Here is a 19,450-nt window from a genome sequence, read left to right on the forward strand (position 1 = left end):
TTAGCTAATTTTTAATCAAAAGAAAAAGGCAGGGAAGACATTGTAGTACCTTTGGTACTGCAGCCTGGAAAACAAAGTCCGTCATGTCTAGCTCTGTGCTGTTAGAGGCCTGTATCGTTATCACTGTTACACTGGGGTTGGTGTTTGACCGTTCAAAGGTGAATTCTATCTTTAAGCCATTCTTACTGTATGCTGTGATGGAGGGGATGCCTGGGAAAATACAGGAAGATCAGTCATACTGGAGCCAGTTAATGACAGAAGAATTAGTACTCCCTTTGCTCATTAACCAACACTTGGTGCTCAATTGACCATGGAAATGATAGCTGTACCTGGAGTAATGTCATTGAAGAGAGGCTGTGACGAAAGCCCATCCAACAAGAAGGGGGGCTGGGATATCTGTGGCACTGAGGCAGGGGTAGGAGCAGCAGCTGGAGCACCTAAAACAGATTTCAAAAGAAAGTTACTCTCAGGGAAACACTGTAATTACTATGAACTCAAATTAAAGAAAGGATACCTAATCAGTATACAAAAAGTACAGACCAAACAAGGAGAGCCAAAAATTCAAATACTTTAACTTCTGTTCATCAAAAATTAGCACTAAGAAAGAGAGACCACAAGTAAGGGGAAAATGTGTATTATACAACAACAAATGGGTAAGTATTCAAGTTATAAATATCTCAATGAAAAAGATAACCCAAATAAAGAGTGACAAGATATATAACAAGCAATTTATAGAAAAGAACCTGAACAACAAGGGTTTTCCTTCATTCTTTTTTGCTTAAAAGGGAATCTTAAAGGGGGTTCAATTCTACCATATAATAAGGCTGAAGCTGCTTGCTTGCTTGGTTTCATTTTAAGACAAAGTTTCATCATGGCACTTAGGTTGGTCTTGAACTCAAGATCTAAATACTGGGATTATAGGCATGTACCACAATGCTCATCTAATACTGTACTTCTTGATAAAATATTAGACAAGCATTGAAAAATATAGTCATGCCAGGCGCAGTGGCATAGTACTGTAATTCTATCACACAGAAAGCTGAAGCAGGAAGAGTCAAGCTAAAGGTTAGACTAGACTACATGGCGAAATCATATCTACAAATCACGCAAAAAGAAATAAAAGTCAAATTTTAAAATTGAGTTAAAAGCATGAAGACCTTGAACTAATGTTGGTTTTCAGTTACCTAGTATAGTTTTGACATCTGCGGATCTAAAATTGTCTCTCTCGTTACACCCTATCCCCTCCTTATCTACAGACCAAGGCTGGCCTCAAACTCACTATGTAACCAAAAATAACCCTGAACCTCTGATTCTCCTGCCTTCACCTCCTGTGTGGTGGGATTATAGGTGTGTACTATAACACCAGGCTTATCAATGCTAGGGATAAAACCCTAGCTTCGTGAATGCTAGGCAAGTCATTCTACCCAATAACTGCATCTCCAACCCTGAAATTGACTAATTGTAAATGACTATAAAGGCATAAAACAAGTTGCTTTTTTAAACTGTGCTAAGATATAAATTTTGGGCCAGGCATAGTGGCCCATCTGTTTAATCCCAGCCATTGGGAGGCAGAGGCAAGCAGATCTCTTTTTTGAGTTCCAGGCCAGCCAGGTTTTACAAAGCAAGTTACAAAGCAAGGCTTCACAGTGATGTGTGTGTGTGTGTGTGTGTGTGTGTGTGTGAAGTCTGGAAGTCTGCTGTGTTTAGGGAAATCATCTGGAGCAGGCAGAGAGCAGAACCTCTTGCTGTTTTCTTCTCAGGACAACAAGGCCACCAGTTCCTTTGTACTATTAAAGACACCAACTTTTCAGTCACACTTTACATAACAATTAGGATAAAATTACACACCTTAGTGATACTTTTGGACACATCAGTTACAAATGACTAGTGCATATAAATAAGACAAAAAAAGGCCACATTAATGATGGGTGCTTTCTCCTTTGGTTGCTTTAATAAAAGCAGGGAGGGAGGATGGAAGGTTGTAAGTTAACTCATCACCACAAATGTCCACAGCTGTTGAAAACTAACCATGATCAGAAAGACATCTGGACAAGGTTCCTTTTGAGGCACCAACTAAAAACAGAATTGGCTGGAAATACACTTTTTTCTATTCTCAAAAAGGAAGACCTTTCTATCTTAAAATACTAGAAACAACCCATCCTTCCAAAATTAAGTTAGCCTTTAAGAAAACCCTCTGGATTATCCTGAGCATTAACATGGCAGCTACCCTGGCTTCTTAGAGACTCTTCTAGCCTCAGCTGACTCCTCTGGAAAGTGCTGTCAGTATCATCTCCCCTAAGATCTCTATTGCTATCCAAACAGTAACTCCAGTCTGGCCTCACCTGTTAGGGTGATGTCTCCCAGCAAGTCAAGAAGTTCTCCTCCAGCAGAAGCCGGTTTGCTGGTAGGTACAGTTGGAATAACAGGTGTTATGTCATTTCCTCCCAACAAATCCAACAAATCATTGGCCTAAATAAGGAAATAACACCTTCATTCATAAGTTATCTGTCTAAAGTGTATTTAACAAGTTTTTTCAATACTTAACATCAACAAATGCAATTATCAAGCAATCAGAAACTACCAAAGGATATCAACCAAGAAATAAGCTACAAGGACTAAAATATCACCAGGAGCCCCAGACAAACAAGTAAAGGCTACCTGGCTGGTGGGCTGTGGCCCAGAGGGTGGTGGTTTCGTCTCTAGTGGAGCTGGTTCTGTCTCTCCATTTGTCTGTACAATCTCAGAAGGGCCATTTGTGGTCACCTTTTCCATGACAGGCATTCTTTCAAGTAGGGCAGACCTAGAAGAATCTGAAGTAGTTACATTCTAGGCAGTTAACCTAGACTCCCTGCATAAAACAATCACCAGTAATGATTAATGTTGAAGCCTAATAGGGAGAAGCATCTCTCCTTCCCACCCAACATATACACTAAAGTAGAAGGTGGATTACAAGAATATATATGACCTAAATTATTAAATGGATTAAGAATAGGCAAGAAATATTGAATGAATAAAATATCCTAAATCCCCAGTAGCTGAGGCTAAGATGAAGGAAGGTAAGTTGACAGATATTAGCAGACTTGAGTCATGAGTTGAGTATTATATAACAGAAGATGGTGGAGGGGCAAAACACCAAATGTTTGAAGTAATGAGATTTGAATAAAATTATTTCTCTTGAAAAAGGATAATAACTGTCTTTTAGCCAAATAAAATGTAAGAAAAAAATACAAACTTTATATAGGGGGAGGCATGCAATGAAAAACACACAATAATTTTTCTTTATTTATTTTGGGTCAGGGTCTTACCACTTAATTCTGGTTGGCCTGGATCTCACTGTGTGGACTAGGCTGGCCTTAAACTCACAGAGACCCACCTGTCTCTGCCTCCCAGGTACTGGGACTGAAAGCAGGCCGCACCACACCCGGCTCAATACATTTATTTCTTTGGAAGTTAGGCAGAAGAGAAAAATGGACAAAACAGATGCAGCCAAGCAATAAAACTAAGGAGGGTTACAAACTCAGTGAGTGCCACACAAGTAATGTATCTCCTTCACAGGCTACAAGGACAAGTTACTCAGAATCATAGAGGGACATATATTGGCTTGGTTTATTTTGCTTACCTCATATGGTCATATTTCTTAAAAAGTGCATTGTATTCTACTGCCCTCTGCTGGAGTTCTACGTCGATGCTGCTTCCATAGATAGAAACCACTTTCTTAATTCGGCTGTAGGATAAAATGACAAATGAAATCAAGTATTGAAAACAGAAAATTCATAATAAAGCAGTGAAAATGTTAAAAACAGTGTTTCCTGGTTAAATTTTTTTAATGATCTATGTTTCTTTAATTCACATGTTTCAAGAACAGAATACCATTGTCTTATCTCAATTCATTCACAATTATATGATTCTAAATGTAATGACAGATTTCTAAGTATTTATTCCACCTCTTTAAACTTGCTTGAGGTTTTCAAACACAGCTTAGTGATACAGCACTTGCATATCTGTTTAAGGCCCAGGAGAAAAAAAAAAAAAAATCTTAAACAACAAAAGTATCCATCATTTTGCCACAAAAGGAACCTGTACTATCCAATTCTTTTCTTAGTAACTTTAAAAATAAGGTTTTAGCATCGGAATGTTCACCATAAATTCTTCCACTTAGCAAACTGAATACTAAAAAAATTATAATTTTCATGAAGTCTTACATTGAAAATGAAATAGAAACTCTAGGAAAACTAACTTTGTCTGGATAATTGACTCAGTCAATTTTTACTCAAAATAGCATCAAGTAAAACTTAGAAGATTTAAACACACACACATACGTTTTTATTCCTACACCAATATTTCAGAATATAAAAAAACGGAAGGCAGGTATAGTAGTACACGCCTATAATCCCAGCACTTGAGAGCAGGGGCAGGCAAATCTCTGGATTCCAAGGCAGTCCAAAAGAAGATCTTGTCTCAAACAAACAAAAGCAAACAAAAAAAGAATACAAAATTTTAGGGGCAAATGTTAAAAACTGGATTGTAAAAATACAACTTTAGCTACAAAATAATCCACAGTAGGGTGAGACAATGACAGAACAAAATGAGGATTTACTACAAACTGATCATTCTGAGTGTGTGTGTGGGGTATTAAGTAAGTGAAAAATCATTATTATCTCTATTTTTTCTATTTCTTTTTATCTAAAGTTTATTTTATGTGTTTGAATTCCTGTCTACATGTATATCAGTTCACCTTGTATGTACAATGCCTGAGGAAGCTAGAGAAAGGAATCAGATCAGTACAACTGGAGAGACAGGTGGCTGTTAACCACCAGTGGGTGCTGGGAATTAAACTTCGATCCTCCGCAAGGGCAGCAAATGCTCTTAACTACTTACTGAGTCATCTCTCTAGCCCTATTTGTGTCTATTCTTGAAGTTTTCCATAATAAGCTTTTAAATTTCACAGACAGAGTCTCATGTAATCTAAGTCAGCCTGAAATTAGTTATACAGTCAAGGATGACCACAGACATCTGATCTACACCCTGTTTCTGCAGTGCTTGGGATCTTATATATGTTAGGCAAATAAATATTCTACCAAATGAGCCACAGAACAAGGAGGGAGGTGATGTCTCAGTGGGTAAAGTGATTCTCATGCAAGTATGAGGACCTGAGATTGGATCGCTAGCACCTATAAAAAGCAACGTGTGATGGTACACATCTGTACCCTAGTGCTAGTAAGGTGGACACTCAGAGACAGATTCTTGAAGCTCTCTGGCCAACTTCTTAAATAAGTGAGCTTATGGATAAGTAAGCTCAAAACTTAAGGTGGCGAGCGATAGTAGAATGCTCCAGACGTCAACCTCTGGTTCGATAAGTGTACACACAAGCGGAGCTACAGAACAACGTTTCACTCTACTTTCCTCAATACTCACTTTACAGTACAGGTGAATCGAGTAGAAAGCTTCATAATGGCAGTGAGAGCATAACCTCGTGTGACAGAGGTGGACATATTAGAGATCAGGACACTTTCTAAAATATCCAACACTTCATCTTCAGTCACCTGGGGAGGAAAAAGAAGCTGCAACATGTAGCCATTGGAAACTAAAGCCTGCATCTCAGATGAGCTGGTGGTGCTGTCTCTCCTACTGTCTGTGCTACGCTAAACCACTGGTCAGAGCATGTTTTTAAAAATGACCAATGGCAATTAAGAATAGGTTATATTTTAAGTGATAGAAGGAGAAGAAACATACATACAAGACTTGCCAAAATGTTCTCAAAAGTCAACCTTTCAATGAGCAAATGGAAACATGAACACGCCCAAAGAGTAAGAGAAACCAGAATTCCATTTGCTATGGAAAAGAGTGAGACATGAGTGGTCATGTTTTTGTGTTGGGTACTGGGGATTGAACCACTACTGATCTAGCACTCAATAATCCAACTACACCCCCCAGTCCAACTGAAACAGATTTAAATCCACATAATAATCTAAGTATCACATGTCTAAAACACAGTCTTGATACTATTTCTATAAAAAGTTTTCAAGGAATCAATTACAGCTCCCCATTAAACATTACTCCATTATTAAAAACACAATCTGGTTCCCTCCTTAACCAAAAGTAACAAGAGATACCTGAATAGGCTCTTCCTCTTCACATTGGCCAGACACAAGAAGATCGCCATATTCACCTATACACCACGCAGCCACTTGTACCAAGGGTTGCTGCCAAAAGAAAGTCAAGGCCTTCAATCTTCCCAGAACTTCTTTGTTGTGTGTGTATGTGTGTGTGCGCGCACGCGCATGTATGTGCATTTTTGTATATGTTGGATTAAGTATATGTGCATGCACATGTGTCAAAGTGCATGTGGAGGCCAGAAGAAAACCTCTGCTGCTTCTCAGATGCTGTCCACCCTTTTCTAATGTGTGTACGCATGTGAACATATGTGTATGGATGTATATGCATGTGTACATGCCTAAGGTTGACATTGGGAGTCTTCACTCCATATCCACCTTATTCATTGAGGCAGGGTCTCTCTACTGAACACAGATCTCACAAATACGGTTATCAGACTTGTTTCAGCCTATTCTGAAGGATATGTGATCTTCTGTGCACACCAATCACTTCTATATTTCTTCTATTGGTACCGGTGATCCCATCTATACCACTTTTATGTCGTTAATATTAGTTCTGGTGATACTATGATTTTCAGAATTTCTGCTTGTGCAGCCAGAACCTCAAACACTTAGCAATGTCTGCAGTCTCAGCCACAGTTCTTAGCCATTTGTTTTTGAGACATGCTCTCTCGCTGACTTGGACCTCACCGAGCAGCCTAAGCTGGCTGGTCAGCAAGCCCCAGGGATTCTCCCGTCTCCTCCTCACCAGCACTAGAATTATACAAGCCTGTGCCGCCACACTTGCCTTTAAAGGGGACCTGGGGGGGGGGGGTACAGGTGGAAAGTGGTGGTACATGCCCTTTATAATCCAGCACCCAAACACAGAGGTACAGCCTGGACTACACAGTGAGTTACATACAGGGTAGCCAAAGAAACACAGGGAGATCTTGTCTCAAAAAGTAAATAATAATAATAATAATAATAAAAAACAAGGGTACAAGGTATAAAACTCAGGTCCTCATGCTGCAAGGTCAAGAAAGTTTATTGTCTGAGCTACTATCCAGGCCCCAAAATTATTTAATGTAAATTACAAATCATCTAATTATAAAGTAGAAAACATAGTATGTGGAGTGATAGTGACATAAGAAGAAAAGAAAGGGTATTTTTTTCCATGAAGTAACAGAAAATGAAGTACTTACTTGAGAATAATCACCAAGAATTGCCTTGTACAAGCGCTGAACAGTGTATGCATGCATCTCCACACTATTGGTAATTAACTGAATCAAGTTGGGAACTGCATCATCCCGAACATAACTTCCTGCCTAAAAGGAAACAGGAACAATTATCCTAGAACACACAAGCAGTGTTGGAAGGTACAGGTAAAAAGTTGTGTAAACACAACTGTTGGCTTTGGAAAACATCCCCCCCCCCAAAAAAAAAAAGATTTTACCGGCCAGGTCCATAAACACCTCAAACTTCAAAGTCTGGCTAAAGTCTAACAAAAAAGTTCCAGTCAAAATCAAAATACAAAGTCTCAAATTCCTAGGGATGACATTTTTTATCTACTTAGGTAAAACCCTAAAATGAATGAATGAATGAATGAATGAATGAATATATGAATGAATGAGTAGATGCAAACAAGCTGAATTAATTTTTTTAAAAAAAGATGCATTCTCTGGGAACTTAATCACCACTTCTGTTTTGCACAGCTGTTAAAACCGCATGAGCAAAGTGAGCGCTCATCTGGGGAATGTGAGGAACAGCACCTGTGCACAGCACCAAAGGTCAAATCAACCTTGTTCTGTTCTGTTAATTTGGTTTATTTTCAGTGTTGAGGCAAATGTAGGTTCTCACAGAGCCTAGGCAAACATTAACACTAAACTACACCATAGCATAGCATATGAACTTTTCAAAAACAAGCTCAAAGTATCACACTGTTATTTAAAAACTAATATTTACTAATATAATCAATAATATAGTCCTAGGGATGGAATTTATTTTGTATTTAATTATTCCATGCACTGATGGACGGATTTTGGTGCGACACCTGGGATTGAAGAGAGTCTTAGATATGATAGGCAAGAACTCTACCACTGAACCTTCTCTCCAGTTGCCCCCCTTTTTAATTTGCGTATTTATGTTATAGTCTGAATGTATTTGGCCTCCATAAGCTCATAGGGAGTGGCACTATTAAGGTGTGGCTTTATTGGAGTGGGTATGACCTTGCTGGAGGAAATGTGTCACTATGGGGGTAAGTTTCCTATGCTCAGGATACTGCCTAGTGAATCAGCCGATGTCCTGTTGTTTCTGAGGCAAGATGTAGGACTCTCAGCTCCAGCATAACATCTGCCTACATGTAGCCATGCTTCCTGTCATGATGATAATGAGCTGAACCTCTGAAACTGTAAGTGAGTCACCCCAATTAAAAGTTTTCTTATACAACTTATAGAGTTGTATGGTCATGTTGTCTCATCACGGAAATAAAAATCTAACTAAGACAATGTATAAACATTTTGTCTGTGTGTATGTCCATATGTGTGCCTGGAGCCAATTCAGTCAAAAGAGGGCATTAGATCCCCTAGAACTGGGGAAACAAATGGTTTTAAACCAGTGGGTGCTGGGAACCAAATCTGGGTACTCTACAATAGCAACAAATACCTAGCCATTGAGTCATCTCTCCAGCACCAACTCCACCTCCATCCTTTTGTCACCTGTGTGTTTGTGTCTATGCATGTATGTATGTGCATAAATACTGAGCCAGAGGTTGGCATCAGGCATCTTCCTCAACTACTCTCCACCTGCCTGATTTTAGACAGGGATCCAGGAGCTTCCAGTTCAGCCAGGTTCCAGGAATCACAGGAGTGCTCCATTACACCCAGCCTTTTCTTTACATGGGCTGGGAATCAAGCTCAGGTCCACAATTTGCCCGGCAAGCGTTTTACTAGATGAGCCGTCTCTACTACTTATATTTTGAGGCACAGTTTAACTACCAAGGCAAGCCTTGAACTTTCAACCTCCCAGTAGCTAGGATTACAAATTTTTAACAGCTGGTTTTTGTCCTTTCATTATTAACTTGATATTTTTAATATTCTCTCAAATGATAAATTCTGAGGCAGCATCTACAGCCATGAAAAATCAAAGCCACTTAATCTATGGGGAAGCTAACTCTCGGGCAGTTAGAGTGTTGTAACTAGCCATGTGAGACATGGAATGGAGATCCCAGCTAACATCAGCCGCCCTGGTTACTCTCCACTGCAGAACACAACAGCACAGCTGGTTTACACAGGCCAGATCTAACCTGAATACTTTGGAAGGGATGGGAAATTACAAGAAACCAGAATGTTCACTCAACACCAAGAAAAATGCTCAGAAATAAAGTGGGAATGTAAAAAGTTGGTAATCTGTAGCATGACTTATTTCCATACTTCCCTTATCGAGTACTTTCAAAAGAGAGAAGGCATCACTACAATCTGAGAGTTAGAAATACGGTATCCAACAAAAAAACATACCTTTTCAAATTCACACTGAACCAAAAAGCCACACTCTTGTCCATAAAAAAACAACTTAATAAATTTTCAAGAATAAAAATCATTTATATAACATTGACAGAGGAAAAACAGCATATGCAGGGCTCCAAGTTTTGGGCCCTAGCATCAAAACCAGACAGCATTATGGGGTCTCTAAAGAAAAATCAAAGGCATGTGGCCTAAGTAGGATCTGTTCTTGTGGTGATCTGAAAGAAAATGGTCCTCAAAGGAGTGGAACTAACGGGCAGTGTGTCCTTGAAGAGAAGGTGTGGTCTTGTTGGAACACGTGTGTCACTGTGGAGGCAGGCTTTGAGGTCTCATAATGCTCAAGATACCACCCAGTGTCTCAGACCACTTCCTGTTGCCTGCAAGATGTAGGACTCTCAGCTACTTCTCCAGCACCAAGTCTACCAACATGCCACCATGATAATAAACTAACCTTTGAAAATGTAGACAAGCCCCCCAAATTAAATGTTTCCTCCCAACTTGGTTTTGGTCAGTGTTTTATCAAAGGAAAACCAGAACAGTTATATAATTTCCAATCTCTTCCAGTTGAATACAACCTCCATGACAAGAGGGGCTTCATCTGCCTCATTTCTAGGTACATTCAGTATATAGTTTAACTTAAAAGGCTACATACCGTTGTCAGGACACGCATAATTGTATCTATATGCCACCGTTTGGAAGGTGCATACCTGAGAAAATAAGGTGAAAACATTGAAATTAATAACCTGTACTATATCCAGTGACTTTCAAAAACTATTCTACAAACTTTCCCAAGTCTTCTAGTTAAATGATTCTATTTGGAGATTTTTTACCATTAAAGCTAGCAAAAAACATCATTTAATTCAATGAACAATCAAATATAATCAAACTTACATTTCCCAGTATTTTACAATAGGAACAGCTAAATTCAAAGGATGGGACTTTGTCTCAGTTTCTCAGAAGACAAATCATATATACAGAAAAAAAGAAAGCAAATAAAGAGGGCTAGAGAGAGAGGGCTAGAGAGAGCTCAGTGGTTAAAACGCTTGCTTTAGAAATCTAAGAACCAGAGTTAATGTCAGTACTCAGACGTCTGTATGGCCTGTCCCTGGAGCCCTGGCAGGATACGTCCTCAGCTGCAGTGACTAAGAGCACTTTCTGTGCATGTCTGCTGTGTTCCCTTTAAACTGAGCTTTACCCACCTCCCATCTCGTCTTCTCTCTTTCTGTTTCTCTGCCTGTCTCTCTCCCCTCTGCCATTTCTGTCTCCAGAGGCTAGTCTTCACTCTCCCCTCTTCCCATTCACTTTCCCCCAACAAAAAATCCCTCTACCTGAGCTCAGTCTCATGACATCTTTCTCTCATGTGCCACTTTTCTTTAAATTGCAAGTTAGATCCCTAGAACTCACATAAATGCAATATGGTGGGTGTGGCATCCTCAGGAGGCAGAGACAAAGAATATCTAGAGCAAGCTGGCTTGAGAGACATGGAAAAATCAAAGAGCTCTGAGTTTGACTGAGGGACTGTCCATCAATGAATAAGTTGGAAGAGCAACTAAGGATGATCCTGGACATCAATCTTGAACCTCCACGTGCACATGCCCACACATATGCAAACATGCATATTGCACACATTCCACAAATGGGGAAAATGGGTTTCTTTAGACACAAGTAAGACCAAAGCTGAGACCCAGTTCTTTTAAATTTAGAGTGAGATATTCAGAAATGAGAGAAAGAATATTTACATTACTACAACTGAGAAGTACTTTGTACTTCATGTTTTACTCATAAATTACTTCAATTCAGATGCTCTTCTGCCTCTTCATAATAGATGTAAAGTGTAAGAATGGATATAGAAGCAAAGTTCACATAAGTAGAATTTTGTTTGGTTTTAATATTATTTCAATATTGGCTACAATCACTTCAAATTCAGAGCTAAAAATAAACACTACATGCTTTAAATGTCTACAACATATCTTGGTTCCATGTTTTAAAGATGCTTTTATAGAGTTCCAAACACCTTCTACCAATGAAAATAAAAATTAAATCTTACTTTTCTGCAGCAAGAAAGATTCCAGATGCACAATCTGCTTTAAATTCTGGTTCACATGAATCCAGAAAATAAAGTAATTCCTTCATCATGCCTCGGATATTATTCCCGTTTACCAGGGCAAAACTCAATTCCATTGCACGTCTTGCAGAGGGAGAAAAAAAAAATATATATATATATTACATAACAGATACCCAAGTATGTTCACTATACATCAAAAGCACTGGCAGATGAATATGCACACAATCTTGTGATTCCAATCTTTACAAGCCGGATAAGCATGAAAATATATTCATATGCTAGTTCTGATACTGTGTTAATGCTACACTTTTTTCCAGAAATCCTGGAGAGAACTTAGGTGTGGTACCACGTGCCTACAAGTCTAGCTCTTAGGAGGCGGAGACAGGATTATCAGTGGGTCGATGTCATTCTCAACTACAGAGCTAAAAAACAGTCTGTCTAGTCAGTAGTGGTAGACCACAACTTTAGTCCCATTTAATCCTAGCACTTGGGAAGCAGAGACAGACAAATCTCTGTAAATTCAGTCAGCCTGATCCACAAAGCTAGTTCTGGGACAGCTAGGGATACACAAAGAAACCCTGACTGGGGGGGAGGGGTGGTTGTCAGTCTGAGATACATGAGACCCTGTCTTATAAACAAGCAAACAAACAAGCAAGGAAGCAGATGGATGGATATATAGGGTAAATAAATAAACAATGTCAATAAAAGCTTAAAAAACATGACATTTGTTTCCCTTGTTCTATTTGCACTCCACTTCTATGTAAGTATAACATAACTGTGCTTTCATGAAACAGTACCGCAGGACTGGGAATGTAACCTAGTTGTTTGAGGGCCTGCCCTTCATGTTCAAATCTCTATGGTTCAATCCTCTGCATTGCAGAAACCGAATAAAGTGGCCCATGCCTATATTCCTAGCATTAAAAAGGTAGAGGCAGGAGGATAAGAAATTCAAGATCATTTTCCCCTATATAGTGAGTTAAAGCCCAGGCTGGACTAGATCAGACCCTGTCTCAAAAAGGGGGGAGGGGCACACATCATTAAAAGTAATAAAAATAGGCCAGGCGGAGGTGGCACACGCCTTTAATCCCAGCAGTTGGGGAGGCAGTGGCAGGCAGATCTCTGTGAGTTCAAGGATAGTCTGGTAATAAAAGCTAATTCCAGGACAGGCTGCAAAGCTACAGAGAAACCCTGTCTGAAAAAACAAAAACAAAAAAATCAAAACAGAAAAAAAAGTAATAAAAATAAATCTTAAAATACACTGGTTAGTTACAGGGTTAGATAGATGGTTCAGTCATTAAAAACTCAGGTCCTCAGTTAGCTTACAACCATCTCTAACTCCAACTCCAGGGAAATCCAATGCCTCTAGCTTCTTGAGGGCAACTGTACTCACATGCACATGAGCCCACACAGGCACACATGAATATATCTAAAAAAAAAAAAATAGAAATAGCCTGGCAGTGGTGGTACATGCCTTTAATTACGGTGCTCAGGAAGCAGAGGAAGGTGGATCTCTGAATTCAAGGCCAGCCTGGTCTACAGAGTGCCAGGACAGCCAGGGATAGAGAAACCCAGTCTTCAAAAGCCAAAAGAGAGAGAGAAAGAGAGAGAGAGAGAAATTGCTAGGTGTAGAAGTACATGCCTTTGATTCCAACACTCAGGAGGCTGGAGCAGACAGATCTCTGTGAGTTTAGGCCAGTGTGGGCTATATACTGAGTTCCAGAAGTCAGTACTACACAGTGAAACCCTATTTCAAAAGAATTCTTAATTAATTAATAAAAAAACTTTAATGGTGGAATATAGAAGCCAGGCACGGTGGTTCACGCCTATAATTCCAGCACTGGAGAAGCAGAGGGCAGGAAGGTCACCACAAGTTAAAGGCCAACCTGGTCTATATAATGAGTTCCATACCAGCCAGGACTACATAGAGATCCAGTTCGCAAAACACAAATAGGACACCAAAAGACATGCTAATGTGGTAGAAAGCACAACAGGTCTTAACCCTAAACAAAGGACTAAGGAATACTGAGCAGAAAAAAAAACAGTCTTCCCTAGGGAAGAGCACACCAATTAGTTATCTAATACCAAATGGTCAGCCCTGAATACATACAAGTAACATTATACAAACTGACAGGTTACATACATACATACACATATGTGTGTATACATATGTATGTGTATGTGTGGGGTGTGTATACATACATACATACATACATACATACATGTGTGTATATATGCACATACACACGCGTAACAAATTAAAAGAGGCCATAATTTTGAGAGCATATACATATAAGTAACATTAGACAGACTGAGCAGGTTATATGTATATATTTAGGAATATGTTTATATACATATATGTGCACACATATATGTACATCTATACACCACACACATATTTATGTGACAATAATTATAGAGAAAGAGGCCACAAATTTAAATGCGAGCAAGGGACACATGGGAGATGCTGAAGGGAGAAAAGGAAGGGGGAAATGAGGCAATTATGCTCTCAAAAAATAAAAAAATTATAGTAAAATCAAACAGGCTGGAAAGTGGGGGCACACGCCTTTAATCCCAGCACTCAGAAGGCAGAAGCAGGTGAATCTCTGTGAGTTTGTAGTCTACAAACCCTGGTCTACAAAGCAAGCTGCAAGTCAGCCAGAACTGTTACACAGAGAAATTTTGTTTCAAAAAACCAACTAACAAAAAACCCAAACTGCACAGGAAACAGACAATAAAAAGGAAAAGTACCTGTAAGGTAAACGGAAGTCCCTACAGGCGCCTGTCGAGTTTGGTAATAAAGGCAAAACTAGAAAGTTTAATACACAAAGCTCCATATAAATCTTTTCATATTTGGTCAAAAATTTAAATATTGTTCATAGCAAAAATGATGGACCATGTTTGTAGTGTCAGCACTTAGAAGTTGGAGACAGAGTCAGGAGTTGAAGGTCAACCTCAGGTATTTGAGACCTGTCTCTGGGAAAAAATACCAGAAATATGACGCCTTTCAAAACTAACAATTAAGTGCATGACTCCACATTAACTAAATACACAGCAACAGCAATTCAATTCTCAAAGATATAATCACTCCCATAAAATGTTAAGGTAGTTTTTATATATGAATTAAATTAGTCTTGTACAAGCCTCTGAAGTGGGTGGCCCTCTATCTGTATTTTACAAAGGAGGCAACCAATACTGAAAAGGGTAGGGAAATGATGTAGTCTGTTAAGCACAGGGTTGGAACGAGAAACAAATCTGGCTGAGTCTCAGCTCTTAATGTTATATCTTCTGTCAAACACAGGTTTTATTTTTAATCAAAACCCTAAGCCATAGGAAAACAAAAATAAAAGTGAGAAAGTTGACTTCTATTTCCAGAATTGCCCCTTTCAAGGACTAAAGTTTAGGGTTGGGTCATCTGATCCCTTGGTGACTGTATTTAACAGTCAGATATAGAAAGCACTTCCTCTCATTGGTTTACTGTGATAGACAACAAAAGGTGCTGTACACCCTCCGCAAGGCTCTACTAAAACCTGGGGTCTTACCTGTAAACTATTTGTGCACTTAGCATTTGTCCTGTGTAAATAAATGCTTGTTTACTAAATAACTTCAGAGATCACTTTAAATCTCCTTTGGTTTGGCTTTGAATACATACCAAAAGTTAACTATAAAACCTTACCAGATGCCACTGAACAAAGAGATTTGTATTTATGTCTTTTGTGAGTGTCAACTGCCTAACAGTTGTTTCTGGATGTTTCTGGATGTACTATTCTAAGAAACCACTTGCCTACAGGTTAAGTACTGTGAAAAAGTGCGCTGTCAGCAATCTGAGTTTCAGCACAGTGGTAAGACACTTAGCCGATGGATCACTCCTTATTTTCATCCTCCAGCACACGTAACACAGCACCTCTACTAAGCAATGTATTTGTACCAATTATTTTACCTAAGAACTAAAAGCACTGTCAGTGCACACTTCAGTATTCCTCATGGGTCTCTTTAACTGACCTAGACTTCTCATGTCAATATTTTATTGGGGGGGGCCTCATTTCTGAACACAAGGACTAAATACCTAAATGCCTGGCTCTCAAACACAAAACTAGTAAAATTATCAAATTGGTGGAGGACACAGACTTATCAAAAAAAAATCTTCTTAATTTAACAACACCGGAGAAAGAGTATCTTTCTTACCTTTTTATTGAGACATCCAGATCTTTTAGACAGTCCACAATTGTGCTTCTGTGCCTCTGTACAGCGTTATGATCTGTCTGCACAGTCTTCAACAAAGATGTCAGAGCAACATATCTGTAGAGAATAATGTTTCACAATAAACAAGTTAAAATATAAATCTCAAAGTTTTCCTGCTGCCTAAATAATAGCAAAGATGTCTAACACATAAGGGAAATGCTCACGTAGTCAAATGTCAAGATAAACACAAAACTAGAGGCTATGAAGCAACATCTTTAAAGAAGAAAGAGCAAAATCTACAGCAGTGACAAGTGAAGAGGTTTTGGAATTAGCCTTGCTTTCACAATAACAACCATTTAATCTTTCAAAAGTAACTGACTCAGCTCTTTATAAATCTTCCAAAGAAAACAGTAAGTTCATATGCTTTTTCACACCGCCTTACCCACAAAGCACAAGAAGAAGGAAATTATTTTAATTTTATCATTTGAATGGTTTCTGCTCTTTTTTTATACAAGTACCAAAATTGTTTCTATAATAATTTGAGTTTAAAGCTGGGCATGGCGTGCACACCTTTAATTTCAACACTTTGGAGGCAGAGGCAGGTGGATCTCTAAGTTCCACGTTGGCCTGGTTACAAATGGAGTTCCAGTACAGCCAGGGCCACACAGAGAAACTCTGTCTCAAGTTCCACCACCACCCTGCCCAAAAATTAACTTGAGTTTAAGATCCAAAGCCATGAAATTGAGTAGTTGCTACAAAGACCCTGTGATTCAAAAAGTCTTAAATGTTTACCATTTGGCCCTTTATAGGATGTTTTACCTGACTTATAAGAAAAAAATTAAACAGAAGAAACCCTCAAATTCCTTACAAAATAGCAATTTTAAGATTTAAATTAAAATTTACTTCAAACTCTTTATCATATAATAAATACTACATGTATGTATAGTCTTGAGCAAAGTCACTCTGTAAAATACTAATTTTTATAATGTAGAAGACATGGGAAATTTTTCAGCTGACTTACCTAATATTTTTGTCATTGTTCAATAAGAATCGACCGAGAATATTTATGGCTAGAACCTAAAGAGAAACAGCATAGGTTTTTTATGTTTTGCTTTTTAATCTAGAAAAGTTATACATTTATACTGTTTTCTAACTCTAAAACTCAATTTCCAGCCTCTGAGTAGAAGCTGCTTAAAGATAGCAGTTGGTTATCTATAGACTATTAGCAAAAGGAAAAAAATTGCTAAAAACAAACTCTTAAAATCATATTCCATTTCAAGAGCTAGAAAGATGGCTCAACAGATAAAGATGTCTGCAACCTAGCCTGATGACCCGATTTCAAGTTACAGATCCCATATGTTGGAAAGAGAGGACCCATTCCCTCAAGCTGTCTAACGTTCCATGTATGCACAATAGTGGACATGTGTAGATGCACATGCCCCCACACAAAATAAATTTTTTTAAAAAATAACATTCCATTTCAGCAGTAATTACTGGAGGATATGATTAAAAGTTGCCAAATTTACAGAATGCTGCCCAATTCTAAAACAATAAAGTCAATTGAGATCTTAAAACTAAAAGACATATATAAAAGACATATATATAAAAGACATATATAAAAAACGTATATATACACGTACTCCACTTTAGTAGTTTAACCCTAGAAATTTTTCTGACAAATACAACTGTACAAACATATACACAAAGTCTCCAGCAACAAGTGATAGGGGACAGCCTAGATCCATCAGTAACAAATCTTCTGGATATATTAATGGCATGTACAAGAGCATCCTATGCAGGCATTTCAAGAAAGGCATCTGATCTATTACAAAACACAAGTGAACCTTGACATTATGCTTAATAAAGATACAAGCAAGGGATAAATACTATATGGTTGCATTCATATGAAAACATAATACTGTGAAATAAACTCTATCATTGTCCCTAGTTTTTGGCATATGGCTCCTAAATCTCATTTAGCTTTTTTTTTTTTTTTCTAGAAGACTTGCTGTTTTTAAAGTGTGCGCGTGTGTGTGAGAATGTGTGTGTGCACAGGTACCCTCAGCGATCAAAAGAGAGCACTGATGAAGCTACAATGAACTGCCTAATGTGGGTGCTAGGACCTGAACTCTTGTCCTCTGGAAGAACAACCATTGTAACCAGTAAGTCATCTCCATCCTGACATTTAGATGCTATGAGGTAACTCTTGATGGACCCTGTATAGCCTAATGAAGGGACTAGTTTGTCAGAGGGAGCAATCAAGTTGTTAGAGAATTGGAACTTTCAGTCCATTCCCAAGATCCTGGAAAGGAAAAGTGCTGAGGGTTATAATCATCACCAATGGCCAATGATTTAATCATACCTACATAATGAGGCCTCCATAAAATAACCAAAAGAACAGGGTTCCTGGGAGCTTCTGAGTACCTAAACACATGGAGTTTTCTAAAGAATAGTACAGCTGGGGAGAATGTTTCTTACCCTCCCCATATGTTCTGCCCTCATGTTTCAACGATATAGATACTCATCTCTATCCTTTGAATATCCTTTACCATAAACAAGTACAATTAAGTGTCCCCCTTAATTCTGCAAGCCACTCTAGTACATTAAGCTCATGAAGAGGGATGTAGGAACATAAAATTACAGCTGGCTGGTTAAAAATACCAGCCATATAACTAGCATCTGATGTGGGAGATTGTCCCATAGAACTAAGCCTTCAACCTGTGAGACCTGATGCTTCTCCAGGCATGAACTATTTAAAATGAGTTACATTAAAGAATATCAACTCCTGATCACTGAAAATATTATCCCATATCTAGTGTTGAAAGTAAGTGTTTGAGTGAGTAAATGAGAGCACAGATTAGAAGGGAAGAAGATAGAACATTCTTCTTTTCCTTTGCTGAAGCGATGGGACCCAAGGCTTTGTGCACACTAAGCAAAAACTTAGCTGCACATCCAATACATTTTGTTGTTTTAATTTTTTTTTCTGTATCTCTGCAAAGGTACTGAGGAGAGTCCAGAGGTACTGAGGAGAATTTACAAACAGAACAAAATGGTGGGTTTTTAAGGATTAATTTTCCAAAATAAATCAAAAAAAAAAAAAAAGGGGGGGGGTGGGAAGCGCAGAGGCTGGAAAAATGGTGCAGCCAAGAGCACTGGCTACTCTTCGAGAGAACCTGGATCAATTCCCAGAACCAAGCGGTAGCTCATAAGCATCTGCAAATCAAGTTCCAGGCATCTGATACCCTCTTCTGGTCTCCACAAGCACAAGATAAACATGTGGTGCATCAACATGTTTACAGTAGGAACAACCATACACATAAAAGAAAATCATTTAAAAGAACATTTTAATTAAAAAAAAAGTTTGGAAATAAGGAACAGAAAAATTTGGGAAGACAAAAAAAGCTCTGGACAAAGATGACAATATTGGCTACTAAGAAATGTCAATGCACTAAATCCATTAATATACATCCTTAAATGATCAAGTGGTAAATTTTGTTATATATTTTCTACCACAACTGGAAAAACACACACACACACAAAACTGGTCTTAATGTATGAATAAGAAAGTAGCTTCAAGATGACATTATCTAAGAGAG

At 38.4% G+C, this 19,450-nt stretch overlaps 1 protein-coding gene and 1 non-coding gene across 2 annotated transcripts in view; both read right to left on the bottom strand.

Annotated features, from left to right (window-relative positions):
* The window catches only part of Ap1g1 (adaptor related protein complex 1 subunit gamma 1), an 84,133-nt gene that overhangs the window by 9,624 nt on the left and 55,059 nt on the right, over nt 1–19,450 (bottom strand). Inside the window, exons 10-21 of the mRNA XM_087900381.1 lie at nt 16,876–16,931; nt 15,858–15,971; nt 11,658–11,798; nt 10,263–10,317; nt 7,295–7,417; nt 6,114–6,203; nt 5,416–5,543; nt 3,620–3,724; nt 2,659–2,800; nt 2,343–2,469; nt 330–437; nt 50–210 (exon numbers count right to left, since the gene is read on the bottom strand). Coding sequence (XP_087756507.1) covers nt 50–210; nt 330–437; nt 2,343–2,469; nt 2,659–2,800; nt 3,620–3,724; nt 5,416–5,543; nt 6,114–6,203; nt 7,295–7,417; nt 10,263–10,317; nt 11,658–11,798; nt 15,858–15,971; nt 16,876–16,931 — 1,350 coding nt within the window. The remainder of the gene's footprint in view (nt 1–49; nt 211–329; nt 438–2,342; nt 2,470–2,658; nt 2,801–3,619; nt 3,725–5,415; nt 5,544–6,113; nt 6,204–7,294; nt 7,418–10,262; nt 10,318–11,657; nt 11,799–15,857; nt 15,972–16,875; nt 16,932–19,450) is intronic.
* On the bottom strand, nt 15,480–15,565 carry LOC125402656 (small nucleolar RNA SNORD71). Its single transcript, XR_007232697.1, has one exon. It is a non-coding gene; the product is annotated as a small nucleolar RNA SNORD71 (small nucleolar RNA).

This window comes from Myodes glareolus, chromosome 22, assembly GCF_982192425.1.
Source record: "Myodes glareolus chromosome 22, mMyoGla1.1, whole genome shotgun sequence".
NCBI lineage: Eukaryota > Metazoa > Chordata > Mammalia > Rodentia > Cricetidae > Myodes > Myodes glareolus.